Source organism: Tasmannia lanceolata, unplaced genomic scaffold (genome assembly GCF_043159265.1).
Source record: "Tasmannia lanceolata isolate RefF3 unplaced genomic scaffold, GAP_Taslan_0.1 ptg000016l, whole genome shotgun sequence".
NCBI lineage: Eukaryota > Viridiplantae > Streptophyta > Magnoliopsida > Canellales > Winteraceae > Tasmannia > Tasmannia lanceolata.
Window position 1 is genome coordinate 18,688,806 of NW_027518693.1, and position 14,681 is coordinate 18,703,486.

A 14,681-nucleotide genomic window follows, 5' to 3' on the forward strand; every position below is an offset into this window, starting at 1 on the left:
ATAGCCTATCTTTTGTGCGTATGCATGAGGTGATTGGTGAATTTGAAATTAGCTTCAAGCCGCCTTCCATTCATGAGATGAGGACATGGATCATGAAAGTTGAATTGAAATATTGAAATGTACCCGAGTTGCAGAAAACAAATAAGAAATTAAAAAAAAAGCTGAAAAATAAACGGGAAAAGAAGGTATCTGGGTGCTTCCTTCACTTGAGGATCCTAGGTGAGGGCATTAGCTCGAAGTTCTCCCCCTTCAGGGTCTTTCAGAGGGGTTGAGGTGAAAGGTCGGTGAGGTTAGCGGTGATCTCATCGTATGGACAATGATGATGACCAAGCCGTTGTTACTTCGTCTCCTCATAGTCTTCTTCCTGTGCGAACGGTTCTTCTTCCTTCGAATGGGTTGTGGGTTACTGGTTTTTGGTTTCTCAGAGAGAAGAAGGCTGAAGTTTCTAGGTTAAAGGGGGAAAGTAGAAGCTCTCTGCTTTGGGTTTTTCAAAAAGGAGTGATATATTCGCCCCCCTTTTTACTCGGGTCAGCCTCTTCAAATGTATTTATGAATTATGACTACTCTTTTTAGGGGTTGTCTCAATTAATAAAAGGGGTGTGTATATCATTTTCCTTTTTAAAAGTGGGATGACAGACTGACAGATAAGATGTAAAAGTACATAGAACAGCTTGCGTGTTTTACAAGACTAAGGACAGCTAGTCTTTGCAGCTTTCTTGCAGGGGGGCCTTATTAATTAAAAACAAGTAAAGAAAGGATAGGAAAAAATTTTAGAAAGGAGAAAGAGATGAGGCATCCGTTCGGGCTGTTCGGGTTTTCGGGTTGCGAGCGACTCAACCCGAACCCAACCTTACTTCGGGTTAGCTTTTCCAAACCCTAACCTAACCCGACGTTTTCAGAACTCAACCCGACCCGACCAAAAATCGGGTTGAACCCGAGTTCCATCCCTAATTCATATACGTTTTCTAACATGGATGATGTAAAAGATAAACTCTATGACTACATGGATAGAGTGGTTTGGAAAGGATATTTGCACAACGTATTAATGTTGATGTTCAACAAGATCTCTATGACGAAGGGGAGGGATATTTTGGTTGTTGATGGAAATTGAGACGAGGAAGAAGAGCTTATCATATACCATTTACCTATGTCGCATGGGTGCAGGTACGAGTGTCGAAATCTGACACGGGTACCAAGTGTAGAATTTGACAAACCTCAAGAAAAATGATTCATGTATTTGAAAATATGTTTTAATCAATTCCAAAATTTTAATACGGTCTTAACGGGTAATATATTGAGAATTTTATTAGGTTAAATAAATGTAAAACTATATTTTAATCAATTCCAAAATTTTAATGTTTTTGCATAATAATATGGTTATAACGGGTAACCTGTTAGGAATTTTAATTGGTTAAATAAGTCGAATGTTTTATTTTCATGTAAAAGCCTATTAGTAGGATGTATAAAAGCCAAAGCTAGGAATTTTAATAGGTTAAATAAATCTAAAAATATTTTTTAATAAATTACCAAATTTTAATGTTTTTACATAATAATATGGTTATAACGGGTGTCCACAACAAATTTCAAATGCATGAAAAAGATAATCACACATAAAATGCATTGAGATCAAATTCCCCTCTTGCGAGAAGAGGTTTTATTAATTTTGTGGGGACGTACACTTCCAGCTCTATCGACCGTTAATTACATTTCTTGAAGAAAGAAAATAACTCTGGTTATTCATCAAGAGGTTCCCTATCTAAATACAAATTATGTTTATCATCCCAAAAGAGGAGCTTTGTGGAAACTCTGATTTTTTTGTAAACAATCCTCTCGGATGCGGAGTTTCTTTTAGAATCTAATTTTCCACGATATAAGAGATGGAAGAAGATAAAAGGTAAAGAATGCAATGCAGAGGATAATGCTGCTTCCCAACAGGAGTTACAGTCTGTCCATGCATTTACTAGCATTTGGTTTCATGCCACAACATAAAGAATAATGCAATTACAAAGAATCAGAGTTTTTATTCGAAAATTGATATACTCTGCACGGAATACCATGCTAGCTCACACCATTACACATGCTAGCAGCCACTGAACAAATTCAAGACTAAAGTTGTTTGCGGGGAATTTAAGATTACTTATAAAGAAATATGTTAATTGCAAGGTCATCAATATTTATATGATTTGAGATTATTTTGCATAGAGAGCAAAGAAGTCAGTGTATATCTTCTCATTAATGTATACGACATTCCTAGCTTTACACCATATTTGCCATTCAAAAAAATGGAACCTATGACAAAACAGAGGGGCTGTGCCATATCATTCCAGGAAGGTCCCAACACTCACCCAATGAAACAGGCAGAAGACTGATCTTTTGCCCATAATACCACAACACAATAACCTAATCTTTAGAAACTCGTATTTGGGAAAAACCAGGTCGATATAGGTGAGTCATTAATGGAACAAACGAGTTTTTTTATTAACTTTACCAACTCAAACAAGACTTTGACAGGCTCAATAGGGCCAAAATTGGTGAGTTAATGATTGACCTGGTGATTTTGAAACATAGCAATAAACAGAATACTTGAAAGACAAGAGAAGTGTCGAATAATAAGCTAAGGGAATGCTCTATAGGACCTGTGATCTGAAATTTTCTTTTCTGCCTTCAAGGTGGAACTAGCCAGAGATTCTGCCAAGATCTTCAACTTATCAACCTGCATAATAATTAAACATAACAGATCATATTGGCAATAAACATAACCATTTCAAGATTTCTGTTAATTGTACTCTAGTGCAAGTATTTTAGAAGTCATTTCCTGTCTTGATATGAAATTAGGAGCAGTAAGTCATGTGCAGCTAACTGAAAGTGGCTCAAACTACTCATATGCAGTGATAGTAATTACCAATATAATGTTGATCAACATAGGCATAAAAATCGTATGCTAGCCCCGTTCAAAATTTAGAAACAAAAATCTCAAGGCATGTTCTCCCTATCTAGAAATCAACCATGAAGCTGTTGCATAGAGACCTTCAAGAAAAAAGAGGGAAGATTACGGATCAATGATTTACATGGTGATTTTTTTATTGACTAAGGTGAGTCAAGAGTTTCTTTTTTCTTTTTTTTGTTTTTGAATCTGTAGGATCAAAACCAAGTCGGCTCAGGTGAATCAATGATTGACTCTGGGAGTTTTTAAAAAAGCGATATTTGCTCTGAATACATGCAATTGTAGCTTATCATGAAAATCTTCATCTTCGATTCATCTCATTAAGTCATCCCTTTTGATACAGAGATGCAAGTACCATGACCCCCCAAAGAGCAAAAGCTAGGAAGATGTCGGAGCACATTTGTGGTGGAAATTCTCAAATCCTCAGGGAATCATAACATGAAACTAAAAAAACACCATCCATCTAGCTCTCGTCTGGGTTCCTTTGCTGCAATCGTCAAGGTTTGGCCATGTCCAACCAAGAGTATGGAAGAAACACTGCTCCTTAAGCCACTCTATAACTTGCATCTGCTTTCATAATTTGAATACACAATTTCTAGCTTGTTAAGGTAATACACCATGGTCCCGAAGATAAACGGAGTCACCCATAATCTAAGACTTTGCTAGGGAACCCTAAATATTAGCTTATACCTTATTTTCCATAGGAGATTAGTAATCAAAGAAAAAAGAGAGGTCCGCTGAAAAAATGCGCACTACGTAATTTTTCTGTAAGGGACCACTGAAATTCCATTGCATGTAAACAAAGAAAAAAGAGAAGTCCACTGAAAAAATGGGCACTGCGTAATTTTTCGGTAAGGGGTCACTGAAATTCCATTGCATGGGTATTTGGGGCAAGTAACATTTGTAATTTGGAAAGATAAACTTTATACTTGGGTCAAAAGAGTGAAGAGAAAAAAGGATTTGACCAGTGATTCAACATTCGACAAAAATTGAATCCCCTTCGGGAATTTTTACAATAAGGTCTCCCAATCATTCCACACATTTCCAACAAGGACAGCACAGAATAGTGACCATTTCTTCAGGTACCATAAATCTCTTCTTATATGAAAATATTTAAGGAAATTTGATATACCTACCTACCTTAGAGGGGATGTATTGACAATGTCATAAAACAATAAGGGATGTGTTTAAAAAGGATTTGATTTTTTCACATGGCATGAGAAGCAATAGTAAAGTATTGACAATAGAGCCATACATTATCCATCTCCAATGCAAACAATGAATCCATTTGAACGTCTCCCATTTCTTCGAGATCCCATTCCAAGGAGACACTATAATGGAGATTGGAGACATTTCACTTATGGTGACATAAATCCACCCAAAGATGGAAATGTTTTCGTGAGGTGATCTTCGAATCTCAATAACCATTTTGCCAGCAAGACCCACTGCAAGGGTTAACCTATAGGTTTTAACCCTATAAGATAAATTGTGTTGGGGAAAAGCAGTTGATTAATGTTAAATCAACCTAAAGAAGATTAAATCACAATTAATTGAAGAAATTACATCAGGGTTGAGGCAAGGCGATCCTCTTTCTCCTTTTCTTTTTGTAATTGTAGCTGAAACATTAAATTGTTGGAAAAAGGCAAACAAGAAGGATTAATTAAGGGCTTCACGGTTGGGGAGGATCATTTAGAAGTCTCTCATCTACAGTTTGAAGATGATACCTTGTTGTTCAGTTCCACAGCTCTCCTACAAGTGGCTAATCTCAAAGCGATCATTAGATGTTATGAAATGATCACGGGTCAAAGAACGAATTTTTATAAATCGAGAATCTATGGCATTAACATAACGGATGCGAATCTCCAAGGTTTGGTAGGAATAATGGGGTGTGCGGTTGACTTCTTGCCATCGACTTATCTTGGGTTACCTTTGGGGGTAGGTAAACCAAAGAAAGTAAATGGGAACCTATAGTTGATAGTGTGGAGAAAAGGCTAGATACATGAAAGAGGAATTTGGTTTCCAAGGGTGGTAGGCTCACTTTGATTAAGGCGGTGTTGGCTAATATTCCCATTTATCAGCTATCAGTCTTCAAATGTCTCATGAGCATCATTTTGAGCATCGAAAAAATTCAAAGGCGATTCTTATGGGGAGGGGCTAATGATAAAAAAAGGCATCTCTTTGGTGAGTTGGGAGGAAGTTTGCATGGGGGCTAGGAATCCGACGTATAAAGGAAACTAACCAAGCACTTTTAGGGAAGTGGCTTTGGAGATATGGAGAGGAGGGCCATAACCTGTGGGCAAAAGTAGTTTCAAGCAAGTATGAGTCCTGCAAAGGTCATTGGGAGTCGGAAGATAAGTTCAGGAATCCAGGGAGAACCGTATGGAGGGATGTGATGTGTTTCAAAGCAAAGGTTTTGGAAGGAGTAAAATTCAAAGTACATGCAGGGGATAGAGTTAGATTTTGGTGGGATATATGGTGATCAAATATACCATGGACAGGTTTCCGCGGTTGTTTGCAGTTTCAGAGAATAAGAAAGTTATAGTTAAAGAATGTTTCACAAGATCGGAGAATATGGTGGTATGGTGTCCAGTTTTCAGGAGGAATTTTTTGACGGCAATTAGAAGAGGTGGGAAGCTTACTACAAACTTTGGAAAGGTGTTATATAAAGCTAGATGGGAAAGATAAAAAGAATTTGGGTCTGGAACTCAGGTGGGGAATTCTCCGTTAAATCCTTCTATCTCCAACTTCTACCTTGCCTCAGTACCTCCAAAATAGCCAAAGTGTGGGACTTTCTAGCTCCACCAAGGGTATGATTTTTGGTTGGTCGGCGATTCTTCAAAGAATCCAGACCATTGACTTCCTTAGAGAAAGGAATATGATGATTATTGACCATTGCACTCTATGCTTAGAAGCAGGGGAATCAATGGACCATTTGCTAGTTCACTGTAAATTGGCATCAAAGGTATGGAGTAGGGTCTTGTGTAGATTTGAAATTACATGGGTCTTCCCAAAAACTTTCTTGGTGCTTTTTGAAAGTTAAGCCTTGGTACCGTGGAAGAGGAAAGGTAAGACCCTTTGGTATGTTTCTTTTCTAGCCACCATTTGGGTTCTATGGAAGGAGCGTAACACTAGAATCTTTAAAGGTTATTCAAAGGGAGCCCAATTTCTTTTCAATAAGGTCATTGCTTTAATCATTCCTGGGTGAAAACTCTAGAATCCTTTAGATTCGTCTCGGCGTATGATTTGTGGCACGGTTGGAGAGAGATATGTGGGGCATCTAACAATGCCCATAAAGTAGTACAAGTATGGACTCCTCCCAAAGGGATACTTAAATTGAATTTTGATGGCTGGAGTATGGGGAACCCGAGTCCCTCAGGCATTGGAGGGCTCCTTAGAAACGAAGAAGGTATCGTGATTTGGGCATTCAGTGTCCCAATTGGGGTGGCAGACTCAAACGAGGCTGAAGTTCAAGCCATTTATCACGGTATCAGATTGCTTCAAAATCAAGACTTGGACAGCGTACAGATAAAAGGGGTCCCTCTTAACGTTATTAGGTGGCTTCAAAGTTCTCATACGGCTCCATGGAGATTCGCGGATTTATTTGATGAAATTAAGGATAGAATTGGATCCTCTTCGATATCCTTTATTCACATAAGGCGATCAGCTAATGGAGAGGCTGACATACTTGCAAAAGAGGGTGTTCATAGGGGGAGATGGAGTTCTTTGACTACCTTTCCCCCTAGCTATTTTTTCACTTGCTTTTTGGTTCTTTTCTGGGCTAACAAGCCATCTCTTTCCTTGTATCTTATGGGACTTTCTCGGTCTCTTTCTCTTTTTTAATAAATTCTCCATACAATTCAAAAAAAAAAATTGAAGAAATTACATGACATACATAACCTGAACACAAGTGAGGGTCATATAGAGAAAAACACATACAACTGACAAATAATAACCTGCCCCTAACTAATTACCATGTGCATCAATTTGAAGAACTCCAGGAGGATCCGTCATACTAACACTATATTGTATCTTTCCTCTTTTACCCTTCTACGGTTGTATATATTTAGCAGTGGATCCGTAATTTCATATTAATCAAGGCTGGTCAACAAGGGTTAGCAAAGCCATTTCACATAATTGTTTTCTTCTGACTGATAATCCATGGTTCCATCAAAGTTTACATGGTATCAAAGCTTAATTCAAGGTCATCTGCAAATCCCTTTCCAAATTCTTCATTTTTTTTGGATTGTTTTCCTTATGCTACATCAGAAGTAGGACTACTCATGCCTGTGGGATATATGCTATTTCATAAAATCGATGGTCAGATCCAGTCAAGTCGTGAAGACCAGATCAAGATAGATCTCAATCTATTGGTGTTTGTGATGATTTTTAGGGAAAATTTTTTTGATACCAGTGGAAAATCCTCCTATTGTAATACAAGTGTCAAAGTTGGAGCAATATAATGATCACCCAGGAAGTTGTCATAAACTCGTAATTAAATAACTTTCTTATAATCTAAGAATAAATAAAAGAGAATCAATATGCACTTAAACACCAAGACCAATGTATCTCCACATGCACGATAACCACTCAATCTAAATCCAATGCATTTTTGTTGAGAACTGAAATGGGTATTGGCTTGGGAGTGACACGGGTACGATATAGATAAACATTCAATCACCAACTCAACTCAAAATTAGGGTTTCAACATGACATTGAAGACAATAACAGCAAAAACAAATGTGCATAAATTGCTTAGCATGTCCCCAAAACCCATCTATATAGAAGAAAGAGAAAGAGTAAAGCATACCTTTTGAGTACGAATCTCTTGTGAGTCTCCACAGTTCACAGATTTTTTCTTTAGTAAGAGTGCTTCCATTCTGGAACATAGACGAACTTCTGCTAGTGCTTCCTTTAGAGCCTAAAAAGTAAAAGACTTAAAATGCATAAGCAATTTTAGAGTTAGGAAAAAGAATGACAGTGACATAAGTATATATACAATATAAACATATATAAATAAATAAAAAATCACAAGGACCATACAAACATGATAAATGAAATGGGTTCTATTGTTCTAAAGAAGCAGAAACTGGATAGCAATTGAAGCAGTACTGTACTATTTCCGCAACAGTAAAAAGATGGTTGGAAATTTAAACTACATTTTATCTTTGGTATGGCATAATTCAGGAATGGAAAATTCATGTTTCGGAATAAATGTTAAAATTTTACAACATATAAATTTATAATTTTGCAAAATATAGAAACGTGTGCCATTTATCTTTCCTCCATTTACAGATAAGCATATATAAACCCCAATTTAGTAAAGAAGCTTTAAAAATCATATGGGCCATTTACAACAGGAAAGGCTAAAAGCCATAATCCACAACAAATGAAGAAATATTGCAGACTTTATGACCAGGTGACTATAAGATAGTGGCATATACCTTGTGCAAAAAAGCAAGCAGCACCTAGAAGTATTGCAAGCTGACAAATTATATGACAGATAATTACATTATGTGTCAAATGGTGTGTCATTTACTAAATTATATACAATTGTTGATGAGCATAAAAAGTAGACCCTGCAACCACACAAAACCTCCTCTCAATACCTGCATAGACAGGCGCTTCTTGACATAGTCTATAAAATCTAGCAAAGTATGTGTAGATACTGCATAATTGCGTGAAATAACTATACAAACATGAACTTCAGGTTCACCTCTGATGTTGAAAGAGTAGATCTCTCGGATATGTTTTCTTGACCTTCACTTGAAGGCACTTTTGATGTTTTTATTCCATCAAGTTGTTGCTGCAGGGATGAAGCTTCGGCATCTATTCTGTCACCAAAGAGATCATAAAATAATAAAAATGATGATTAATACAAACAACCTACTTTTGTCACTAAAGCCCAGACTTGCTTGTAAATTACCAATAATGTACAACTAAGGATGATGAGCGTCTACAGAAAGCATGAAAGTAGAGAAGGAAAGATGGGGCAAAAGCCTCAAAAAAGCTACAGCAGATGGCATTGAATTGTGAGCACCAACATTTACTTGGAGAAGCATTATGATGACCCCTTAAAATTTCCCCTTAAAATTTTGATGGATCTAGTATGGGGAACCCCGGTCCTGCCAGTATTGGTGGGTTTCTTAGAAAAGAGGTTGGCAAGGTGCTTTGGGCTTTCGAGGGTCCTATTAGCATTGTGGACGCCTCCGAGGCAGAGGTGCGGGCATTGCACCAAGGCATTAAACTGCTCGATAAAGAAATATCAGATAAAGTGGTGGTGGAAGGGGATTCTTTAAACATCATCCGTTGGGTTTCGCGGTCTCATCATCACCCATGGAGATTTGACCATTACTTCGACGAAATTCAAGATTGGTTGTGTTCCTCAAATATCATTTATTCATATTAGAAGATTTGCTAACAGTGTTGCTGATAGTTTAGCAAGAGAGGGGGTGAAGAAGGAATCGCTTGAAATATTTGATTCCTTACCTCTTTGATTTCGGTTTCTTTCTCCTCTCTGTGTCCTTTGTGTCACTCTCTTTTCTTTTTTGTTCTGACCATCTCGGTCTTATCTGCTATTAATAAAATCTTTCACCATTCCAAAAAAAAAAAGAAATACAAAATAGAAAGTTCACCATTAAAAAAAAAGGCCACTACCAGAACCCTACAACTGCCCCACAACTATGACATTAGGATACTTGTGTACGTCCAACCTACGATGTCCGACATAATATAGCACCAATCCTTGTATTGGATAGTGAATAGATAGTTTTGTTAGTCAAAATAACTACCATGTTTCAAAAAATATCACTCTCCTCGAATTAACTATCCTTCATTTTGCTTGTTATGTTAGTTTTCGTGTAGTTCCAATGATAATTAGTCGAGTCTTATGGATGATATCAGTGCTTTAAAACACGGATGCAGTCAAAAACTTGGCCATGCCCGTTTCAATTCGTCTTGGCTGACTCGTGCGAGTCAAGTGACGTATCATCTCCCTTAAGAAAAAGTTTCAGTGATCATAGATTCTCACCCCTCTGTTTACCATGCACATGGTAGACAAAGGGGTGACTTTATAATCTCCCTTAAGGAAAAAGAAGAACGGGTTTTAAGGGGTTAGATTTTTGGCTTTTCGCACCTCTATTGAGACAAATGGGCAACCAAATGAAGGCTGATGGAGGGGGTGACGATGGCATGAGAAATCAGAGCTAGGAAAACAAAGGGGCAGCATTAGAAAAATAGGTGGAGGCTGTTTTAGGACACATTAGATCGATGGCACTGTGGATTGTGGATGGAAACCGTGATGGGACAGGGGAAAAGTGAAGGAATGAACTCGTGAAGAGAAGCATCATTAGACACAATAATGACCTAGTATTTTAATTTGAAAATCTTACCCATCTATTTTTTTTGTTTTTTCCTTTTTTGTTTGAAGTCTTATCCATTTTTCGAAAGTAGATCTATGTTTGTGGCAATCTCTCTACAGCTGATATCTAATGGGCAATGTACCCTTGAATGGGTTCATGTTGGGACCACAAAATAGAGCAAGTATAGTTAACAAAACCAAAGAGAGGGATTGTTGAGAAGCATTTGAAATGATCTTATTGAGGAGAGGGAAGAAGGGATGATGGAAGAATCATCTGAGGAAGCAAGTCAGGAGGAACAGAAGGAGGAGGGAGAGAGAAATGAGGCTGAAGATGGGCCAGATCTGGTTCAGTATGCAAATAGAGAGGAATTGGGGGCAGAATTAGCTATGCGTGGCGTGTCGTTCCCTTCCAGATTGGTAAGGCATGACAGGAAGCCAAATGGAGGAAAATGATGAGTGAGAAGCTCAAATCATGTGGGCTAAGGAGATCTTAGCGGAGGCATCAGAAACATCTACTGGTAGTTTAAGGGGTAGATGTGGAAAGGCATCCGAGTAAGTGAACCTGATTGACTTCTATGAGTACCTGACATAGCAGTAGAGAAGGCAGAGGATGGCACTGGGAAAAACAGTTCTGTTGAATCAGTTTCTGAATTACAGCGGTAGTTAGTGGAATCAATGGTGCTAGAGAAGAAAATGATGAGTGAAAAGCTCAAATTTTCGCTCAAATCATGTGGGCTAAATCGGAATGAAGCATCATTGGTTTCTGTGTATGTATCCAAATTTCCACCTCAAGCAATTTCAGCACAGCTGATTGTAAATCTGGAATGCCATATGTCAGCCTACAATATGGAATGAATGGGTCAATGCAAAGCACATCAAAGGCAACTCTATATTGGATCTGGCGCCAGGGGCGGAGCCACAAATAGCGTAGGGGTGCGCGGAGCAACATTAGTCGATTCGGACCTCTACTTAGTTTTTTTGAAAATTGACAGTTTCATTGATATTATGAAGATTACATTGGGGACCAGGGGTTCCTACTTGCATTACATAGAATCAATTAAGGGTGGCCAAGAGCATACTCCTAGGCCAGTAAAAACCAAAAGAAAAGATCTTTTGGGTCAACTGCTACAGGTAGGTCCACACTTCCATACGCTGCCACCATGCCGAATAACTATTTCGCTTCCCTTCCAAATTCTTCATATGCTAAACAAGCCGAGAGTACCTTCACCATTCCCCCTTCCTTTCCTTTACACTGCCCAATGGTCTCAATTGATTCGAATCCAAAAACAAGTGCCACATTTGTGGGCCCCAACAAGTCATATGTGTGACCTGCCACGTCACACAGACTTCTCCACCACTTTCTAGCTGGCGAATTCGATTTTCAAAAATCTTGCTCAAAGGCCTGAAGCTATTGTGCGCCCCTAACCGTGCACGATAGCCAACCCATCGAATCCGATCTTCGACGGCCTCTACCTTGCGCCACCTCCTGTCCCGGGGGATCCCCATTAAACCACCAATCCAAAAAACCCTAGTCTAACCCTAGAGACCACCATTATTCATCCTAACTTCTTCCTCTTCACCTCCACTAGAATCCTAAATCCCCAACCCTACCCTTCCACCTAACCCTAGAGACCGCCATTGTTCACCCTAACATTCTTCCTCTTCACTTCCACCAAACCCTAAATCCTGACCCTACCCTACCCTACCTTCCACCTAACCCTAGTCTTACCTCCTCCCTCAACCACTACCTCTCCAACCACCGCCTTCCACCACTCCAGCTAACTACCTGCAACCCAAAACACCTATCCTAACCTAGCACCCCGACCCTTCTAGCCCCAACCTTGTACCTCGATCAAACCCATCTTTTACCACCAATCTTCAGACGGCAACCCCAACGCTATCTCCGGCTACCCATCACCTCTGCCACTCAACACAGGCCCCAATCAGGCGACCCACGGCTTCCCGAAGCCCTTTGCCGGTCAATCGCCGCAACATTTCCGACATCCCACATGCTTTCTGCGTTTCACGGGCGAGGGTCTGGAATAACCGGCCGTCTCAATACCGTCGTCTGCATCCTTCATCAAACTTTTTTCTCCACCGCCACCACCAACACCTTCACATCCAACTCCTCCTTTTTTCCCCCGAATCCGGCCACCCTTTTTCATACTCCTGCCACGTCTACCACTTTCGACGACTCACCAGCCCACTTTCTCTGTCCACCCTACCCAGTTCCGATCCTTTCCCCATTAAATTCGGCCCACTCGGACCCAGATCCGGCCATTCTGCACCTCCAGCCACCATTGATGCATCCCCTGCGAGATCTGCCCAAACCCGGGCATCATCCGGCCACCAACACCTCCCTTGCCCATCAAGGGAGAGATCAGAAAGTAGAAGAGATGGATCTAAGAAAAAGAGAGACCAAAGAGATAGAAAGAGGGGGGAACAGAAAAAGCAGGAAGAGAGATATCAGAAAAATGAAAGAAAAGAAGATAGGGGGAGAAAGAGAGAGATCAGGAGAGGAGAAAGAGAGACCAGCGGGAGAGATCGGAGAGAGAGGGGGGGGGAATACTAAAAAGGAGAGAGAGGGAGAGAGAGAGATGAAATCGCCTCCCTCCCTAGGGTTTCCATCGACCTAGGGAGGGGGGGAGGGACCTCTACTTAGTTTCACACAAGCGATCTAGGTGGAATCCGACTCCTTATTCGCCATTAATTCATTAATGGCAAATTCTAATGCCCTTGCAAGGCCCGCAGTATTGTTTCTGAAACCAAGAAAGTTTTGGGCATATTCGTACACTGGAAATTCTCATAGACTTAAAGAGAAACAAATGGGGCTGCAGACTTCCTCTCCAAAAACTCCTTCCCCTATGCTAGCCTCTCCATTTCCCATTCTTCTGTCCCTCCTAATCTCCTTAGCATTATCTATAATGATTGCAATGGAGAGGTTCACACAAGATTGCAATTCTTCATCTTCTCTTAATATTTCTAGTAGGGGTCCTGCCTAACCCCTGCTTGCCTACTTTAAAAAAAGAATGAAACCTAAAATCTATGGTTTGATTTTTTATTTTTTATTTTTTTGTTGCCCTTCCTAGAAATGAAATCAAACCCATATAGGCTTCAATAACTGCATCTCTGATCCACAGAGTCAAATAACGCATCATACCTAAATTAGAAAGTTAAAAGGCAGTGAAGAATGTCAGACCAGAGTGCGACAAAGGAAAAGAGAATCAAGCAGAAAATTGACTCAGACTTCATTAATCAGCAACTGCAATCGGTTCAATCAGAATTAAAAGGAGGATATTTACACAACTTAGACATTGCTATCTGCATAGAAAATTCAAAAAGGTAATCTATTCCGCATGTGCTTAATTGGATATATGAAATTTTCAATTGCAAATAAATACAAACAAGTAACATTAGCATTTCAAGAATGATGTTATAAAGTCAACTAAACCACCTTGCAAGATCGGCATTTAATTTCAACCCTGTAATGGCACCTTGAGCAAACTGGAGTAATTCTTCCCGTTTAACCTGAAAATAAATCCAAATGATTACAAATTTCATTCAAAACAAAATTGTTACTGAGGACATATAAAAATCTACCGTTTAATGTATTAGAAGAATGAAACATTAAATATAAAGATCGAAAAGAATCATCTTCTCAATGAATTCAATAACTAATCAGTTTTATTTTCCTATATCAATAAGAATGATTTATCAAGAAAAGTTGGTCAATAAGAAGCACAACAAAGAGAAAAATGGAGGAAAGCTACGAGTAGAGTTGTGAGACATCAGCAAAGGTAGTAAGACAGAATTCTTATCAATAGAACCCACCACTCATTTGCCTATTAACCAAGGTTGAAAATGTCACCTAAATTTGCACATCTTGTTGATTGTTTTTGATTGAGGACAATCTGAGAAAATGTCACCAAAACTCGCACATCTTATTTATTGTTTTTGCTTGAGGACAATCCGAAACCGTTGTGCAATAAAAAAAATGTTTAACATGAATGGTTCAGGCCAATTTGCACATCTTGTTTGTTGTTTTTGCTTGAGGACGATCCAAAACCATTGTGCAATATAAAAGGTTTGACATAAAAGGTTTCTGCCATTTTGAACCCAGTATCATCTGTTTCAGTCAAACCAAACACATTTCGGTGAAATGATACTTGAGTTATACCAATCGCACATGCAACTTTCGAGTTCAACACATGTAAAAACCAAAATAACCAAAAAGGATATTTACTGAACTGCATTTTCTGTCCCTAATATTGTTTTAATGGTATTCCGTCTCTAATCTTAGATTGGTGAATGCTAGCAATATCCACCTGGCTATAGAAAAATTCTTAAAGACTTTATCACAATCTCGAAGCCCCGATGACT

General features: G+C 39.0%; 1 protein-coding gene across 1 annotated transcript in view; it reads right to left on the bottom strand.

Moving 5' to 3' along the window:
* LOC143848362 (uncharacterized) overlaps positions 1 to 14,681 on the bottom strand; it is a 38,511-nt gene that overhangs the window by 12,214 nt on the left and 11,616 nt on the right. The window contains exons 6-9 of the mRNA XM_077357286.1: positions 13,756 to 13,829; positions 8,658 to 8,775; positions 7,752 to 7,862; positions 2,637 to 2,713 (exon numbers count right to left, since the gene is read on the bottom strand). Coding sequence (XP_077213401.1) covers positions 2,637 to 2,713; positions 7,752 to 7,862; positions 8,658 to 8,775; positions 13,756 to 13,829 — 380 coding nt within the window. The remainder of the gene's footprint in view (positions 1 to 2,636; positions 2,714 to 7,751; positions 7,863 to 8,657; positions 8,776 to 13,755; positions 13,830 to 14,681) is intronic.